This window comes from Callorhinchus milii, unplaced genomic scaffold (assembly GCF_018977255.1).
Source record: "Callorhinchus milii isolate IMCB2004 unplaced genomic scaffold, IMCB_Cmil_1.0 Scaffold2, whole genome shotgun sequence".
Classification (NCBI taxonomy): Eukaryota; Metazoa; Chordata; class Chondrichthyes; order Chimaeriformes; family Callorhinchidae; genus Callorhinchus; species Callorhinchus milii.
The window spans coordinates 116,202,493-116,221,790 of NW_024704743.1; the positions used below are offsets into that span (position 1 = coordinate 116,202,493).

The window sequence follows — 19,298 nt, forward strand, 5'->3', positions numbered from 1 at the left end:
GGGTCCCAGTACAGACCCTTGGAGGACACCACTTGTCAAGTACCACCAATCAGAGAACGTTCCCTTTATCGCTACTCTCTGCTTTCTGCCTCCCAACCAATTACCAAGCCAATTCACAAGGCTACCTCCGACTCCATGCGCTTCCATTTTCGCTAATAATCTTTTGTGTCGAACTTTTATCAAATATCCTCTGAAAGTCCACATAAACGACTTCCATAGACACTCTCTTATCCACCATTTTAGTGACCTCCTCAAAAATTTCAACTGGATTAGTCAGACACAACCTACCCTTCACAAACCTATGCTGACTCTCTTTGACGAGCTCATACCTGTCCATGTATTCAGTCACTCTGTCCCTGATGATGGATTTTTCCTATAACTCATGTTAAGCTGACAGGTCTGTAGTTTCCTGGGTTCTCCCTCACTCCCTTCTTAAATAAAGAGATGACATTCGCCATTTTCCAATCTAAGGGCAAGTTTCCTTACTCCACACAGAGCCTAATAATAATCCCTCCAAAACCAAAAACAATAATAAATTGGTCATTTTCAATCTACGACTGTTTGTGGGACATTGCTGTGCGCAATTGGCTGCCGCGTTCGCCCACAAATATATACAGTCAATTCACTTTACAGTGTGTTCTGTGAAGCGCTTTGGGACGTCCTCCCGACGTGAAAAGCGCTACATCAAATGCAAGGATTATTATTATTATAATTCCTGAATCTAGTGAGCTTTCCAAAATTATGACAACTACATCTGCAATTTCCTCTCCTATTTCCTTTAACCCCTCGGATGGAACCTATCAGATCCTGGAGATTTGTCTATCTTGAGTCTCATTATTTTCTCCTTTACCATTTTTTTATTTATATTAATTTTATTTCTCTTTGACTTATTTTTAGGTTTCCCTATACGGCTGATATTTTATCCTCATCCTCTACTGTAAAAACGGTAGCAAAGTATTCCTCATCCCCAGTATCATCCTCCACATTTATATAGCACCCGTCACATGAAGTAGTGTCTCAGAATGTTTATATCTTCCTTGATCCTATCTAACTCTCTGCTATCCTTCCTAAAGTGAGATGACCAGAACTAGCAGAACTAGACACAAGACTCTTAATTAGGATCTAACTAATGATTGATTACAGGTTAAGTATCACCAGGCCAAGAAGAAGTAGCTCTTTGGTGAATAAATGAACTTGCAACTTTGCAGACACACAGTTCCGGTTCAGACAAGCGCTCACAATTCAGAGCAGTTTGGGAGGGGGGAAAAAAATCTACTCATCATGAGAAAATAAATCAATGTACAGCAAAATATTAATGAGTAGCTTGAGCTGAAAACTCTTCACAAAAGTTTGAGTGATGCACTAAAAGCAATAAGGGGACAGTAACTTAAACAAAATAAAATACGTTGTTGTTCTCTGTCAGGACAAGTTAGCAACTAAATTGATAACCATGGCCATTTGGATGCTATTTTCACAGGAAAGACAAGACTATTATAGCCAGGGATTTTCTCACTGCACCTGTCGGTTGAAAACATCCTATTAAATTCTACACTTGTGGGTTTCAGAGAAGAATGCCGTTAATTGAAACAAGGGTCATTTAGTGGTTTTCCAATAAAGCCTTCAAATCGGGAGGAAAAGACAATCTGTCCACCCATCTCTTCACCCCCCCACTTCTCCTTCTCCATGTCCCCACCCAAATCATGCCCCCCCCACAATTTACTATAACAAATGCAAGGATTATTATTAGGTCAACAACAATTTACACTGATATGGCACCTCTCAGATTAGGAGAATGTCTCAAAGCTCTTCACATTGGGACCTCAAAAAGGTGGGTTTTAAAGTGGACTTGAAAGGTGGGGAGTGAGAGAGTGAGGTGGAGGGACTCTGGATTGGAGTTCAAGAGAGCAGGGGTTTAAGGGCTTGTTGGGACTGTGAGCTTTGTTTTGCTCCTTTCCGGCCATGTACACTATCTGTATCTAAAAAAAGATTCTTTAACTGCAGCTTTGATCACTACCCTCCTTGTAGAATCCCCTCCCCATATCTTCCACCCTACTCGGGCTCCTACTCTGGGTTTGTAAAGCCATTGATACTCTGCCAGTGTCAAGCGCTCTGGGACGCTACCCCGCGTGAAGGGCGCTATATAAATGCAAGTTGTTTGCGGCATTTTCCTTCATGTGAAGTACTAGTTAAATCCAAGTTATTGATGTTGAGTATCAGCTGACTCTGCATCGACTTTCTGCTTCCCATTTTCGGGACCAGGAAATTAAATATCTAAAGTTTTTTCGCTTGGAAGCACATCACTGTCCAGCTGCTCCAGTACAGATCCTTTTCAATCTGGGGGTCAGACGCAACAACAAAAACTTGCATTTATAACTTCATGCGGTGTAGGGTCTCGGAGCACTCAACAGTGGAGGTTGGGGGAGAGGGAAAAGGATGTGTGTACGTCTGTGTGGGTGGGGGGGGGGAGTTGGGAATCCAACTCCTGAATGAGTCTGGGGGAATGCAGGACCGAGATATGTTGCTGCTTTAATAACAAGAACTTGCATTTCTATAGCGCCCCTCACGCATGGTTGAGTCTTAAAATAAATAATAATAATAATCCTTACATTTTACAGTGCCTTTCACGTTAGGACCGTCACAGGATTGTATTGTAACACAAAGTGACTGTGTACTTTCTAGGCGCACATAGTAGTCAATTTGCGCACAGCCATTTTCCACAAACAGTCATTAGGTGAATGACCAATTTTATCTGAGGAATTGTTGGCCAAGACACCGAGAGAAACTCCCTTCTCTTTTCGATCAGTGCCATGGGATCTTTAATGTCCATCTGTTAAAGGTGGACATTTGCTCGGTTAGGCTGTCAGTGCAGACGAGCTCTGCGTGCAAATGCTAATGTGACATTAATAAAGTAAAGTATGGCTTTGTAAAAGCAATTGATGCTGTCTGTGTGACAGGTCTTCTTGTGACTTAGTAAACAAAGCCCTGGGAAGGACAGTGCAGCGCAGCCCTTTGCTTTATAAATATTCACAGTGGTAGGGGATATGTTGTTAGCGGCTCTTGGTGACATTTCAATTGCTCTGTTCTCATGCAAAGTAGCTGAGCAATCAAGCTAACATCGACAAGGCAGCGTAGCGTGTCTCTGCGAGACATCTCCACTTAATGTTAGCTGGCAATGTGATTAAGGACCTTTAACCCTCGAGGTGGGGAAACGACTAAATTGGTGTGCTTAAGTATTTACGTGCACATTTCATTGAAGAGATGTTTAACTTGTTGAATCCACATATAGAAAGGCATCATCTCCAATACTGTCACCTTTTGCACCTTTCCCAAAGAGACAGCTACAATTATTCACAGAACGCTACAGCACAAAAACAGGTCTGCTCTGTAGTTTTCTCCACCTCTCCCATCTAATCCTCACTCTCCACACCTTTTAATACTTCATCTTTCAAGCCTTTTAAAAGAATTGATACATTCAAAGGTTTGCGGTAAAGAATTTCACATTCCGCCCACTTTCTGCGCAAATAATTTTTTCCTAACCTCCCCTTTAATTCTTTCGTACTGACCAGCAATTACTGCAAAAAAGGGCTTAAACAAGGTCCCAATAGATAATAATACAATAATAATAATCCTTACATTTGGTACAGCGCCTTTCACATCAAGAGGACGTCCCAAATCACTTTGGAGGATATACTGTAAAATGCAGTGAGTGTACATTTTGTGGTTGAATACCATCTGTACTTTCCCAGTTTTGCCTAGTCCTTGAAAAGGTTGGTGACTTTGTTGTCGTGTCTCTTCTGAGTTCTTGCCCCTGTATGTGTTCACTCAGAATGAAACAACTGGTAGTCTTAACCTTGGGTGCCGATTATACCCAAACGCTACAAATAGCAACCTCATTATTATGTCTTTATAATGGCTGATTTGGCCCATAGTGGAGTAACTTATTCACTGCCAGTGTTTTTATAATATTAATAAAAATAATAATCCCTGCATTTATGTAGCACCTTTCATAGTGGGAGGATGCCTTGAATCGCTTCACAGGATTTATTGCAAAGTGAAGTGACTATATTTTGCAGTTGAACGCAGGAGCCAATTGACACAGCAATGTCACATAAACAGCCATGAAGTGAACGACCAATTTTATTTGTGGGGATGGGGGAAGAGTTGTTGGCCAGGATACTGGGAGAAACTCCCTTCACTTTGCAAATAGTGCCATGGGATGTTTAACATCCACCTGAAAATGCTGGGACTTTGGTTTAACGTCTCATCCAAAGGACAACACCTCTGACAATGCAAAGCTCCTCCTTGAAGTCCCAACATAATAATACAATAATCTTTGCATTTGATACAGCGCCTTATCACGTCTTCGAGACGTCTCAAAGCGCTTCACAGAATATACTGTAAAGTGAATTGACTGTAACATGGGGGCTTGAACGCACAACCTTCGGAATTCGGAGGCGAGAGTGCTACCAACTGAGCCAGACTGACACCTAACTCAGCTACTTGACTGTGGGATAGCAGGACGGCCTTGGAACTGTACTCCAATGAAATAAAAAGTAAAGGCACTAAACGCCTTCCAGGAGGGAAAGGGAAAGAAATTGGTGAGACGCAGAGGCCATTTATCATGTCAGTCTCACTTGTGCCTCTTTTCTTAGATGTTGAGGCGATTCCTCCACTGGTACTGTGCACAGAAAGCAAGCAGGTGGACAGCTATAAATAGCCCCTGTTGGTATTTTGCCTGAGCAGCTGTGGATTTTTGATGAGTTATGGAAAGAATTATGCTAAATGCCTTTGCCATGAGGCACTGCTATCTTCTGCTCCATTGTTTGCTCTGGCCTCTCTTGTTATGTTTTCCTTCCCAATGGAGCTCTGGAGTTTTCTGGAAAGAGCTTGGTTTCCTGAGTTGATGAAGACAACAGCTTGCAGTGCAGGAGGAAGCTGTGAAGTGGGTGTAACCTTGCGGGGAGACAGCTGCAGTGCAGAACCCTGAATCAGTCCCAGAAGCTAGCATGATTCTGCTCAAGCTCCAGTCAGTCTTTCACTTAATACTGCTAACAGTTTGGGCATTTTTTTTTAATATCCCCTACAGTCAGATACAATTTATACTTATACAGCGCCTTCCACGTTGGGAGGTTGTCCCAAAGCGCTTGACAATTCCAGTGGAGCACTGGAGCTGGGAGGAGGGGAGGGATGGGAAAGATGACTAAAATCCTGTAACTTCACAACCTCTCAAAGCACTTCACAGGTAATTTCTTATAAGGTATAGGAACTGTGTATTTGCAAGCAAATTCTACTTTTCACACAGCAATGCCCTAGAAAACGCCATCAACAACAACAAAATTACATTTATAGAGCACCTTTCACATCAGGAGGACATCCCAAAGCACTGAACAGTCAGATGTCGGGGCCCGAGCATGGGGGAGGGGTGGTATAGGGATGAGGGAAAGCAGAGAGGTGGGAGGGAGACCAAAGGCACGGTCAAAGAAAAGGGTCTTGGGACCAGCCTTGAAAGATGCAAGGGAGGAAGTGAGGCAAAGGGACCGTAGGATGGAGATCCAGAGTTTGGGGGCAGAGAGGCTGAAAGCCCGGCCACCGATGGTAGGGCGGGTTGGGCGGGAGACATGGAGCAGGCCGGAGCCTAATGAACGGAGGGAGCGGGCAGTTTGGTTGGGAGTGAAAGGCCATTTTTATCTGGGGGATTGTAGGGCAGAAACACTGGGAGAATCTCCCTTCTCTTTATGTCCTTGCATGGGATCTTTATTGTCCACCTGAACAGACAGATAGGACCTTGGTTTTAACATCTCATCCAAAGGACAGCACCTCCAATAATGCAGTGCTCTCCTAGCACTGCACTGGATTGTCAGCTTAGACCATATGCAGTCCCAAATGTGGGGTTTTACTCTATGGTTGGTTGTGGGACATGGCTGTTCACTACCACATTTCGCCCACAAAAAGTACAGTCATTATAATTGTTATTAAACTCACAACCTTCTGACTCAAAGGGGAGAATGTTACCACTGAGCCAGCCTGACACACATATTACACATTTTAACACATTTCTAAGCATAAGATTTTTCCCCATACATTTAATGCCTAGCGCACTAAATCCAGAGTTTACTTTGAAACATTATTTATACGTTTAATCAGTTTTCATGAAATAAAGTCATAAGTAAACAAGAAAAACAAATCTTAATGGAAAACCCTAGAGCATTATAGCACTGTGTGATCACAATTGGTTGAAATTACTTCCTAATACAGCGTGTAAAAACCATAAGGGAAAAAGGAACCTATCTCCTAGATTGGCAGCACTGGTCTCGTATTTATAGTGTAATATTATAAGAGCTGATTCCTTCAGTGCAGGAGCCAGCACTAGCCAGGAACAGTGGGGGAGATAGCCTGCCCTTGTGCTGTGAGCTCCTTTGTTGCAAGGAGCAATGTGTCTGTCTCCACTCTCTGCTGTTTATGGCAGTCTAAGTTCCAATACCCCACTCCCCGCCACCTCACTCTCTTCCCTGGCTGTGACCTTCTAGGTCTGTGTGACTCCGTTTCTTACTTGGCTTTGGGTTTGACCAATTGAGCCATTGCTGAAGTTACCTGTAGATATAGTTTTAGGTTTCATAATACTGTTACTTTGCTTGTAAACACACAGTCGAGACTGACATTCCAGTGCCGTGCTGGAGGAGCGCTGTACTGTCCTTCAGACGAGACAGTAAACCAAAGTCCCGTCTTCCTGTTCAGGTGGATGTTAATACCTCAATGGCGCTCTTCAAATAGCCAAGAGAGTTTCTCCTGGTGGCCTAGTCAGCAGCCCTCCCGATTAATTGATCATTCACCTCATGCCTCTTTGTGGGATGTTTCTGTGCAGAAACTGGCGGTTGTGGCATTTGCCTACAATAAGAAAGAAAAAATGTTTGGTTTTTTTATAACGTCAAAACATCTCAAAGCTCTTCACATGTCAGAAATTCCCTGTGAAGACCTTTGAGATTCAAATTATTTCTCCGTAAACCTCATTAACTCGTTTAATCTTTTCTGCTTTCATTTTCCTTATTACTAACTGATTTTTTAACATCCACCAAAGAAGTTTATTGCACTCCTGGATCATCTGTTGCTCAAGTCTTCCTCTGATAGCTTTGTGTTAAAGGGCTGGAATTATGTATTTACATGTCATTCAGACTCAGTTGATTGCACTCTCACCTAATAAGACGTTTGTAGGTTCAAGCCCCACATAAGCACTTTGAACTCATGCAGTCCAGGCTGATGCTCCAGTGTCACAGGTGCCTTCCTTCAGTTGAAACGTTTAACCGAGGTCCTGGCTGAGCCAGGATGGACGTTAAAGATCCTGTGGCGCTATTCAAAAAGAGAAGGGAGTTTACCCTGGCTCCTGGACAACAATCTCCTGAATAAAATTGGTTATGGCTGTTTGTGGCATATTGCTGTGTGCATATTGACTGCTGCGTTCGCCTACAAACACGCAGTCACTACACTTCACAGAAAATTGTGTGAAGCACTTTCAGACGTCTCGACAACTCAATAAAGCGCTGCAAGGATTATTTTTATGCATTAATTTTGGATGAGCTCTTCTTTGCTTCCAGTAATGAAGAAAAGGCAATTTGTTTATATTTAGGCTTTGAAGTTGTAATAAGATGTGCACAGAGCAATACTTTGAAGGGAGCAATAAAAAGTGCCACATAAAGGCTTGCTGCCGAGGTACAATTACTGGGCTGTCATATTTCATCAGTAATTGAGTTGGTGTCTGGTTGGGAGACCTGCCTTGTCTCAATGATTTTAATAGCCAATATGCAGACTTAGAAACCATCATTCACCAAGGTCTTTCAATGACCACCCAGTCAAGCAAGACGTGCTGAGATCTGTGACCCTACACGATGCATTAGCCTTTTGTGACGAAATGGAGTTCTGTTAGTCACCGGTAATCGAAATGAATAGGTTCGAACTAGTCTCATGTTTTTTTTTGTGGTAAAGCAGCTTCAGGAGATTACTCTCCAACAGATAGGATTAGTTTCGGGTCAGCTCACACATTGGCATGCGGACCGATTATTCATGCTTACAAAAGGTCTGTTGATTAAATAACCGCAAACCATAAATATCTATATAAAATATAAAGTGCGCATGCTCCACATTTGCTCCCTCTTTTTTCAATTAGGCCTTACCAATATTTTGGCAGCGAGTTGGCTGATATCCAGAAGGATTGATGGCTTGGATGCACCCTGGAAAGCCATCACTTTCCAAGGCCTCTCAGAGTCGACAGAGCATCCAGTGAGATGAGTTGTTACTGCATGCTTACTTTAGATGTAATAGATGTCAGGAATCGCCAGGTGTACTGCTGACAGTTAAAGAGACTAGGGCTGGGAGGTAAAACCTCCTCAAGCAGGTATATCAGTCTCATTCACCATTCGCAAAAGGGATTCATGAGCAGCTGTTCGGAGCTGACACGTCATTCGAGCTATTTGCATGCTGATAATAATAATAATCCTTGCATTTGTTACAGTGCCTTTCACACCATTGACACATCTCAAAGCGCTTCACAGAATATATTATAAAGTGAATTGACTGTGTAATTGTGGGTGAAATGCAGCAGTCAATTGTGCACAGCAGTGCCCCACAAACAGTTGTGGATTGAGTTACCACATTTTTTTTTGAGCAATTATTACCCCCAGAAAGTAATCCACCATTCGATTAACAACCGTGTTTTTACTTACTGCGAGGTAAACCGATCTCTGATTCCACCAAAACTGCAAAATAGAAAAGTCCGAAAAGTAAACTAGGCAGAAAGCACACATCAAGACTTTATGTGTGTTTGGTCACAAAATATACAGACAATCCATTTTATAGTATATCCTGTGAAGCTCTTTGAGACGATGTGATACAGTGCTATATCAAATGCAAGGATGATTATTATCATTATTGTTTTACAAATCAAGCTTTTTACAAAGATCACAAGTTACCCCCTCCCACTCTATCCCCATGGCTTCTATGAATGGAAGACCACTTAGTGCTCAAGGTGCATATCATCATCCTTAATAATAAGGCACTGAAAACACACCCAACCAGAACAGAGTAGTTGGGCTGAAATGGCCTGTTTCTGTGCTTCCCCCAGCACTGAATTAACAGGAGTGTCAGCCTAGTCTGTGAGATCAAGTTCCCGATATGGGCCCTGAACCCATAGCCCATAGTCCACAAGACAAGAGTGCTCCAGCAGAACCAGGCTGACTTTGGGACTGGCAGGATTGACGATAGAGTTTTTCTTTCCCCATCCAGTTTCTGCCTACAGTCCCGTGTAATGAAGGAAAAAAATATATAGATGCTTCGTCCTCTGATGGACCTTTCCAAGCAAGAAGGGTGTGTAACTGGCTAGCTTGTAAATGCTGTGTAATTGGATTTTTTTTTCTCTAGCAGCAAATTTTCAGTGTATGTTTTAAAATTGCCTTTTTGTGTCAAATTATTTTTCAGCTGATCAGTGTTTACAACAACAAACAACAAATTACATTTCTGTAGCGCCTTTCACGTCAGGAGGATGTCCCAAGGCGTTTACTGCAATACCAGCACAAAGTGATTTCCCCTGTAATTCATTTATTATTAAAAATAATTCCTCCTAGTTTTCTTTCCATTCGCTCCAAAAGGTTTGGGCTCAGTGCTGGAGCAGAGTGCCACGGGCTGTGGTCGTGCTTCATGTGTGAGAGTCTGTTTAACTTTGGAGCTTGAGCTCACAGTCTAGGCTAATACTTCAGTGCAGTGCTAAGGCAACAGTGCAATGTTGGAGGTGCCGTCTTCAGATGAGACTGTAAACCCAAGTCCCGTTTGCTTATTCACAAAGATCCCATGGTGCTGTTGCTGTTTCCAGAAATGCAAGACATTGCTACAAAATGTGTAATCATGAAACTTTACAGTAAATCCTGTGAAGCGCTTTGAGACGTCCTCCCAATGTGAAGGGCACAATTATTATTATTATTTGAAAAAGAGAAAGAAGTTTCTCCCTGTGTCCTGGCCAACAATCCTGAAGATAATAATAAAAAAATCATTCACTTTATGGTTGTTTATGGGATATTGCTGTTTGCAAATTGGCTTCTGTGTTCCATTACAAAATACAGTGACATTTTCAATTACAGTACTGTGGAGTTAGACATTCTGGACATTATAGGTACTAAACTAAATTCAAGAATAATGATCACACCTGAGGCTGATCCAGTTCTCACTGAAACCCACTGTCCACCAGGAGTCACTGAATAGCGAGTCTGGGGCCTGAAATTCCACCTGGTCTTAGCCTTCCTCCCGACGTGAAAGGCGCTATACAAATGCAATTAGTTGTTGTTGTTTTATGTTAAAACAAGAATTTTGGAACATTCCTAAATTCAGTTATAATTTGCAAACCACCTCTTGTTAATAACTCCAAAACAAAATCAGAAAAAATGAAGGATGAGTTTAAGAAACCTTCACTTAAAAAAAATTCTCACAGGCTCAGATTAGGTGGAATTTTAGGTCTCAGCAGGAATCCTGGCTGACCATTCCCAACCCCCACTCCCACACCCCCAGAATCATTTGAGTCCATGGTTAACCTCTCAATGCTGCTCCTGCTGAGCTCAGCTATCTCAGCACAGACAGGAGATCAAATCTTGGTTCAGTAAAAAAATAACATGCAATGTGGGCATAAGCATAAGGTCTGTTAGTGAGTGCATGTCTGTATTCATATAATAATAAACCTTATATTTGATATAGTGCCTTATCACATCATCGAGACATCTCAAAATGCTTCACAGGATGTAAAGTGATGTGACAGTGTGTATGTCTTGGGTGATTATTTTGTGCTATTAGGTCTTTGCCTAAAGGTTTGTCTATGAATGTATGTCTTGTCTCCATCTCTGGGTTGTTTGTGAGCTATTGGCTATATGTCTATCTATGAATGTATGTGTCTGTGTATGTCTCCAGGTCTGTTTGTGAGTGTGTATGCATATTTGTCGATCTGCCTCTGCTGAAACAAAGCATTCGCTCCGATGATGTAAGGAATTCATTGACTGACTTTCAGATTGTCTTTCAACAAACATGTAATAATAACGTTTCCACAATTTTCTGTCAAATATTCCGTAACAAAAAAAATGATATGCCAGTGAAGTACATAACAGTTTTTCATTACTTATCAGTGGCTCTATGGGGTGCTTTTGATAGGTACATTTATTTGTTTTATGGCCATGCTGGAATGATTTATTACGCAACTCGCCGGGAATAACAGGAGGAGGAAGCAAGCCAGCAAAATTCAACTTTTTGCAATGTGTTCCAGCTGTTCTTCTTAAGCAGAAAACACTGGCAGCAGTAAATTCACCCCTGGTGCAATCTTAATAGCATTGAAATGGGCTCAGGTTTCTTTGAACCATCATATATCTGGCTGTTAATGTTATTATCTACATTACAGCTACCCGCCCTCCCCCCTCTCTCTCCTGGGTTTTGAAAATCTGCAAATATTTTCAATTTTTATAATAACAGCAACAACTTGCACATAGAGTAATACCTTGGAGCACTTTACAGGGATGGAGTTATTATAATAATATTAATCCTTGCATTTGATATGGCGCCTTATCACCTCATTGAGATATCACAAAGCATTTTACCGGATATACTGGAAAGTGGGTTGGCTGTGTATTTTGTGGGTGAAACGCAGCTGCCATTAGTGCCATTATGTCTCACAAACAGCCTTGGAGTGAATGACCAATGTTTATTGGATGACAAGTGAGGGAGAGGGTGCAGAGGGAGGGGGCCGTAGGTGTGTTGAAAGAGATAGGAGTTGAAGTGGAATGAAAATGTCAGTAAGGAATGAGAACATCTACCAAAAAAAATGTATCACGATGATCTTTACATTTGATACAGACTCTTTCAAGAGAATATCTCAAAGATATATGTACAAGCCATATGTATTGTAAAGTGTAGTGACTGTGGATTTTGCAGGTGAACATGGCAGCCAATTTACGCACGGCAAACAGCCAAAAATTGAATCACTAATTCTATTTGAGGGATTGATGGCCAGGACACCAGGAGAAACTCCCTTCACTTTTCAAATAGTACCAGGGGATCTGCCTGGACAGGTAGACAAAACCTGGGTTTAACGTCTCGGATGGCGCTTTCAATAATACAACACTCCCACAGCACTGCATTGGAGTGTCAGCCTAAGCTGTTCAAAGTCCCTGTTGTAATTGCGGAGACTAGTGTAATAGTACGCTTGAAATCTTCTCAAGACTTTCTCTCTCTCCCCTCCTCCACCTCTCTCACTGGAAGATTCTGTCCAGCGTCCTAAAGATTTTATTAGGAATGATTAAAGGTAGAAATATGAGCAGTTACAATTCCGACAGCCGTATATTTTAATAACCTGTCACAGACCTAGCGTGAATTTGCAGCTCTCTGGCTTTACAATATAAGAATATAATTAAACTTTTACAAGTGTTTGCGTGCAGACTTACCCTTTGATAACCTCCTGCTACCAGCTCTCAGTCCCGTAACAAATTGCCAATTTAAAAAATTCATTTACATTTACACTGCTAGCAAGCAGAAGAGATAGGGGCCAGGTTAAAACGCTTCACAAATTGATAGACCACACTTAGAGCAGGGGATGAATAGAGGAATAGTTTGCTGAGGAAATTCAGACGTCACAAATTTCATGAGATCACAAGAATTATAAATTTGGATGAAGAAGGCCCTTCAGGCCATTTGGTCTCATCCCTTCAGAGTAGCCATCCTACCATCTACCCATTATAGCAACAAGCTGATTTAGAAATGAGTCCAGTGTCCTAACCTTAACCACCCTTCCCTAGTAACCTGTCCAGTCACTAACCTCCCTCTGAATAAAGAGGGTGATGTCTAGTCTTCTTTGCAACTTTAAATCTGTGTCCTCTTTTTCTGCTGTCGAGGTGCAACCCAGAGAATTTCTCCGAGTTTACTTTTTCAATCCCATTTACAATTGTATACACCTTTATATCATCCCCCCTGAGTCATCTTCTCTCAAAACTGAAGAGCCATGTAATCATTGCTCATAGCTCATTCCTCCAACACCCTCGTTGCTATTGTCGATGCTGTTCTGGAGCCTGGTTTCCACTCCAAACCTGCAGAATGACGTTTCATCCAAAGGATGACATCTCCAACAATGCAGCACTCCTCCAGCACTGCATTGGAGGGTCAACCGATATATTGTGAGTTCAAAGTCCAGGAGTGGGGCTTGAAACCACAACGTTATGACTCAGAGACAAAAGTGCCACCGACTGAGCCAGTCTGACACCTAAAATATAACCTGTGGCATATGTGATCTGTGATCTATTCTCTGGGGTTGTTTTAGAATTTGATGTGTGAAAGCTGAATTGAATCCCAATGTCTACGGTCTGTGGGTCTTCGCTTCTGTGTGTGTGTGTGTTTGTTCCAAATTAGTTGTTGTTCAGACAGAAATGGCACCAGTGTTGCGTAACATACAAACAGAAACCGACATTCCTGCTTTACACCAAATGTTCGCCTCGTCGAATTCAACAGAGAAGGTTATTATCCCCGAGGTACACAGTGATCGGCCACGGTCCCCTGGGATATATTTCAAAGCTATGTAAAAGTGGCCTCCAGTTTAATAGCTTCCACAGTGAAACGTGGCAGTGCCTCGTGAATTTTTAAAAATGGTGATAAAGATTCGCCGTTTATTTCACTTGGGTCGACTTATCTGTGAGGACGATAGTGTGGAAACCACATTGGCAGCCGCTTTATCTTTTCCAGAAAATATATCTGTCTGAAAGCTTTGTCGGATTTACATATGGTTACATGGAATGGAAACATTCCATTCGGACCAACTAGTCCATGCCGGTATTTATACTCCACCCAAGCCCCTACCCCTCCTATTCCCCTCTATTCCCTTCTCGCTCATGTGTGCATCAAGTTTTGTCTAAATACCTCGATGTTATTTACTTCAACTGTAGCTTCTGACAATGAGTTTCATAATCTCACCATCCTCTTAGAAGTTTCTCTCTATTAGATCCTCTACTGGTTATCTTATATTTATGCCTGCTAGTTTTGGTCTAATTCAGCAAGTATCACGATACTCCTGGGAGAAGTTCCTCCTGGTCTAGATTTTACTCGATTGGAACAGCATTTCACAACATCCTTAAATTTTTAAGCCATTTCTCCTTCAAGTTTTTTTAAGAAACTACACAAATCAGGCGTCCAAGTTAAAACAGAACTCAACAATTTGCCACCACTCTGCACACTTGCCCTAATGATAATAATAATCCTTGCATTGATATAACACATTATCACATCATCGAGGCATCTCAAAGCGCTTCACAGAATATAATTGCTGTGCGCAATTGGCTGCCGCGTTCGCCCACACATATACAGTCAATTCACTTTACAGTGTGTTCTGTGAAGCGCTTTGGGACCTCCTCCCGACGTGAAAAGCGCTATATCAAATGCAAGGATTATTATAATGTAAAGTGAATTGACTGTATATTTTGTGGGTGAAATGATGGAATTTGGTTGGCATGATATTAATTTATGGGTAAGAAAATATTCCAGTAAATACAGGGATCTTTGCACCTGGAAGCTAATCACCTACTTTGTTTTCTTCCTCCTCCTCCTTCTCCCTGCACACTCATCGCCTCAAGAAAACTAGCAAAGAAGCGGAAAGAGACACTGAGCAGCACAAGGCAGGAGATGACTGTCATGGTCAACTCCATGGACAAGAGTTACACTGAGCAAGGCACCAATTGCGATGAAGCGTTCTCCTTTGTGGACACCCACAATCTCAATGGTCGGGGTGAGTCACCGAGACATCTGTTGCTATGACCAGGACTGAATCATTCCCTTATGCAACCCCAGGTTACATTTACACAGTGCTTCTCACATCAGGAGAATGTCTCAAAGGGCTTCACATAGTTGACCGGGAGCTCGAGCTGAGGAAGGAGGGTGGTTGGGAAGTGCGGGTGGGGGTGAGAAGGTGATCAAAATTGCAGTTGAAAAGATCTTTGGGTCTTAAAGGATGGAGGCAGTGTGGGGATGGGGGGGGTAATGTGGTCCAGGTGGAGGACAGAATGGCTAAAAGCTCACCCACTGACGATGGGGTGGGTGAGGGACATGAAGCAGATCAGTGTTCTCTGAATAGAGGGAGCGACTGACGAGGTAGGAGTGTACGAGGTTGCAAAGGTAGGGTTGGGCAAAGCCTTGGAGGCACTTAATCGTGAGGACAATGATCTTAATTTTGAACTGATTTCCTCCTCCTTCCCCGGCCTGGTCAGTGGGTAGTGCTCTCGATTCTTGGTCAGCAAATCGTGGGTTCAAACTCCACTTTGGGAACTTTGAGCTCACAGTATGACCCTTCAGTGCAGTGCTGGGTACGTGTGTGTGTTGGTGGGGGTTGGGAAAGGAAGCTCTGTGTCAGAGGCGTCATCATTTCTCAGGTCGACATTAGCAATCCCATTTTGAAAGGTGAAAAGAGATTCTCACGGTGACTTGGTCAACAATCCTCCAGGTAAAATTAGTCATTCACTTCATGGCTGTTTGTGGCAAAAAAAACAGTAACTGTACTCAATAGCAATTGCTTGTGAAGCACTTTTTAATGTGATGAGACCCTATTGAAGTTCTTTTCTCCTTATCAGCCATATCTTCACCCTCCTCATTTACCATGAAGTCAAGCACCCTGAAGAGCTCATCAGTACAGAACTACTACCCAGGTAGGGAAGGTGCTTTTACTCCGATTTCATATCTTTGTTTCACATCACAGCTTCTGTCTTTTGCTCGATTGGGTGGGGAGGGCTTTACTGTTGAATTGAGGCTTTGCGCTTTGGTAGTGCGGTTGTAATTGGTTTCAGGATCTGCATTGGCCATGGGATGTAAGGACAGACTTCTGTGAGGACTGTTTCTGTCTGAACGGCACTGAGGACTTTTCCCAGGCACTGACCCTTTATCACCCCCGCATTTCACCAGCAATGTGACGTGGGATTCGTTGAGATACGATCAGGGAACAGAAAACTCAAGCTGCCAATTCATTCGCACGCAGCAGACTAGCGAGTGCGTTATAGTTGGTCTTCTGAGTCTCTGATGAGCTCAATGTATTATTGCGTTTTGACATGTGGAGCCGTAAAATAACCCGGCCTTTCATAATGTGCCTCACTTATTAATTAACTTCTCGTCAATTGTGATAATTAAACGCCAGTAAACAGGTTGTGAAGAGTTGGAAATTGAGCCACAGGAATTTAAAACGTCCTCGAGTTTCACTGATATCACACGGGGTGGGGAGGCAAGCTCACTACCCAAGCTGTTAGGCCACATGTAAAGCCTGAATTAAGGAGAGCGCAGCCCAGAATCATGGCCCCGCTGCTGCCGATTCGCTTAGAACCGTATTACATCTTAGCGCTGTGGCTATCAGGATTAAGCATGTGGCTGCACCTCCTCGTCAAGTTGACGGGCCAAGCTGGCTGGTTTAGCCATCGGCAAAGGTTTAAATTAATACTGTTTTTTTCCAGAGATGGTCCATTTGCACTCATCGTTCTCTTCTCCTCCCTCCCCCCCACCTCGTTGATTAGGTTGAGACCTGAATTCACACTGTAATTGCCAATCGACGAGCCAAGTTATACAATGTTGACCCCCCCCCTCCCCTTCCCAGCCAAGTCAGGAACGCCCATCACTTTCCTGTCAGCTTTCACTGCTTGTGTTCCCAGCACTGGAGGGAATAAGTATAAGGTTCACCTGATAGGAACCTCTTTAGGAGGCAGGGAGTGGGGGTGTGGGCCTGAATTCACTGAGGTTTTTTGGGGGGAAGGTGGCAGTGAAGTTGATGTGAAGGGAGTATATATTCTTTGGGGTTTTTTTGGTCTGCCGAGTGACTGACACACTAACACACAGTGACTGAAACATGACCGTTCGTCATGCTTAAGAGGATCCGAACCTCACGTACACCTACACACGGAGAAATAAAATGCCGCCAAGTGTGTGAATGTATTTTCTTTAATCTCCAGCCCAGATAGCCTTCACTTCACACTGAACAGAGCAAATCTGTCGCTGACGGCAGGGCTTTTTAAAAGCTGCTTTCACACTTTCTCCGTCTTCTCTTTTGTGCTTCCCCTTAAACGATATAAGCCTGTCTCCAGGATACAAGCCTACTTTGATTTCACACACCGCAGCCAGTCACGTGTGTGTCAGCCTCACCGCATGCCAATCCTTGCACAAGCCAAGAGCTCGCTCACTCATTCGCTCGCTCGCCAATCCAGTGTTTATCTGCTTCTCCATTTATGCATATCCCAGTTTGGGGGGAGGTGGGCAGAGTGGGAGAGGGGGGAGTGAGAGACATGAGAGAGAGTGGGAGAGGGTGGAAGAAAGGGACAATCTTGTGGTATTTCTTAACAGATGTAGATAATCTGATAATCAGAAGGTCGCCTCACTCACTTGGTGGAGCCCTTTCCCCTCCCTCCACCACCACTAAAAGTGGGTTGAGTTAGCACCACAGACATCCAGGTTTCTTAATTTAATTAAGAATTTAATTAAGAAACCCATTCAGAAATATTGCAAACTAGACCCCAGTGTTTGTTACCATCCTGCTCCAGCACATATTTTTATTAGAAAAATAAACATTGCTTTTTTTTATTGTTCCATTCTAACACACTGTGCGTTAATGTAAGTGCCTTCACAACTGGAAGCAGCTTTCTGTCCTCTGGTTCCCACTTGAATCAGAGTCTCAATTGCAGTGAGCAATGGGGAAATGGCACCAAGCCAGGAACCATTGGGATAGAGTATAGTGGGTAGTTTGGCTGGGTAGAGATATGGATTGCAGTGAGATGCCGTTTTGCCCGCATCTCAGCCAAGTTAACTTCCTTTTTTGGTCAGACAAGTGTCTGACACACGCGGAACCCCATCACCATGTTTATGAGTAGTCAAGCCAAACTGAGAGCTCCATGCATCCCATCTATACACTGAAGTCCCTGTGTATTGGAATAGAATGCACACTTTGTCCCCAGAATGATGCACCCTGCTTACCCAATTCCAGAGAGTATTAGGCACAAGTTGGTAAAAGCCAAGGCTTGGAGACCCCAGAGTGTGCATTGGGGTAACTGCTGAATTTTAACCATGTACAACTGCAAAGCTTGCCATTGAAAGCACTATCTGACAAGCTTCCTGCTGCTTGTTCAACTACATTAACAACTTGCATTTATATAGCACTCTTCACAAGAGTCTCAGAGCACTTAACAGTGGTGGAGCTTGATACTGGTGCCAAATTTAATTATCAGAGAGAGGTCCTTTATTAGAGGGAAGAGAGGAGGCCTTGCAGGTTAATGACATCCAGGTAATACGATCGGTAACTCAGCAAATGACGGACATGTTTTGAGAGACACATTTCCTGCGTCGTTAGGGATTTAGCAAAAGCGTAACAAAAAAAGGCCATTTGACCTATCACACTCATCCCTTCTCCATGCACTGGGCTTGTAATGCCATCTGGGTCTAGGTGAATTCTGTTTTTGTAGCATTTACAGTGTCCAGAATTCTGCAAATTCTTAAACTATGAAGTTTCTTTTAAGAAACTACAGAAAACTGGCTTTGAAGCTTTGAGACTGAACTCAACAATTCAACAAATTCTGGACACTCTGAAGCCTAGTCCCAGGTGGGATCTCGACCCCACTACGCAGCCCGCCCTTTGTGGACTTTGCTTTGCCTAATCAGTTTCCTGTGAGGGTTTTACTTCATAAGTAATCCTGACCTGCTGGAACAAACATAGACTATTCAGCCCATCAAGCCTGCTCCACTTTTTGTTGTTGGTTTTTTCTAATCCCATTTCTCCACTTTTCCTCCATATCCCTCAATACCCTTACTTCTCAAATACCTACCTCTCTTCCTCCTAAACTCCTCGATTGACTCTGGCTCTCTGCACCCATGACCCATTTAGAGTTTTTTTTTCGCAACAAACCTCACAAACTCTGGGTTTGAAGAAATCAGTGAATCGAATTCGAGATCCTTGTCCTCACGCTCAAATCTCTTAAATCTCACCCCTAGCTCTGCGACCTCCTGCAACCTTACCACCCTTTGCTTTGCGAACACCAGCCTGCTTCATCTCCCCTGCTCAATCAACCCCCACCCCACTATTGCAGGCGAGTTTTCAGCCATTCTGCCCTGCTCTCTGGAGCTCTATTCTGAAATCTTACCAACTCACCCCCTCCCTTCCCACTTTTACAGCTTACCTTAAGGCTTACCTCTTTGACGGTGCTTTTGGCCAACTTTGCCATCCCTCCACCCTCTTCAACCCCCCCCACCCACACACACAAAGACACACACACACACATAGACAC

General features: G+C 43.1%; 1 protein-coding gene across 1 annotated transcript in view; it reads left to right on the forward strand.

Annotated features, from left to right (window-relative positions):
* The window catches only part of LOC103181055 (protein tyrosine phosphatase receptor type M), a 220,877-nt gene that overhangs the window by 150,602 nt on the left and 50,977 nt on the right, over positions 1-19,298 (forward strand). Inside the window, 2 exon segments of the mRNA XM_007897258.2 lie at positions 14,631-14,782; positions 15,621-15,695. Of these exon segments, the coding sequence (XP_007895449.1) occupies positions 14,631-14,782; positions 15,621-15,695 (227 nt within the window).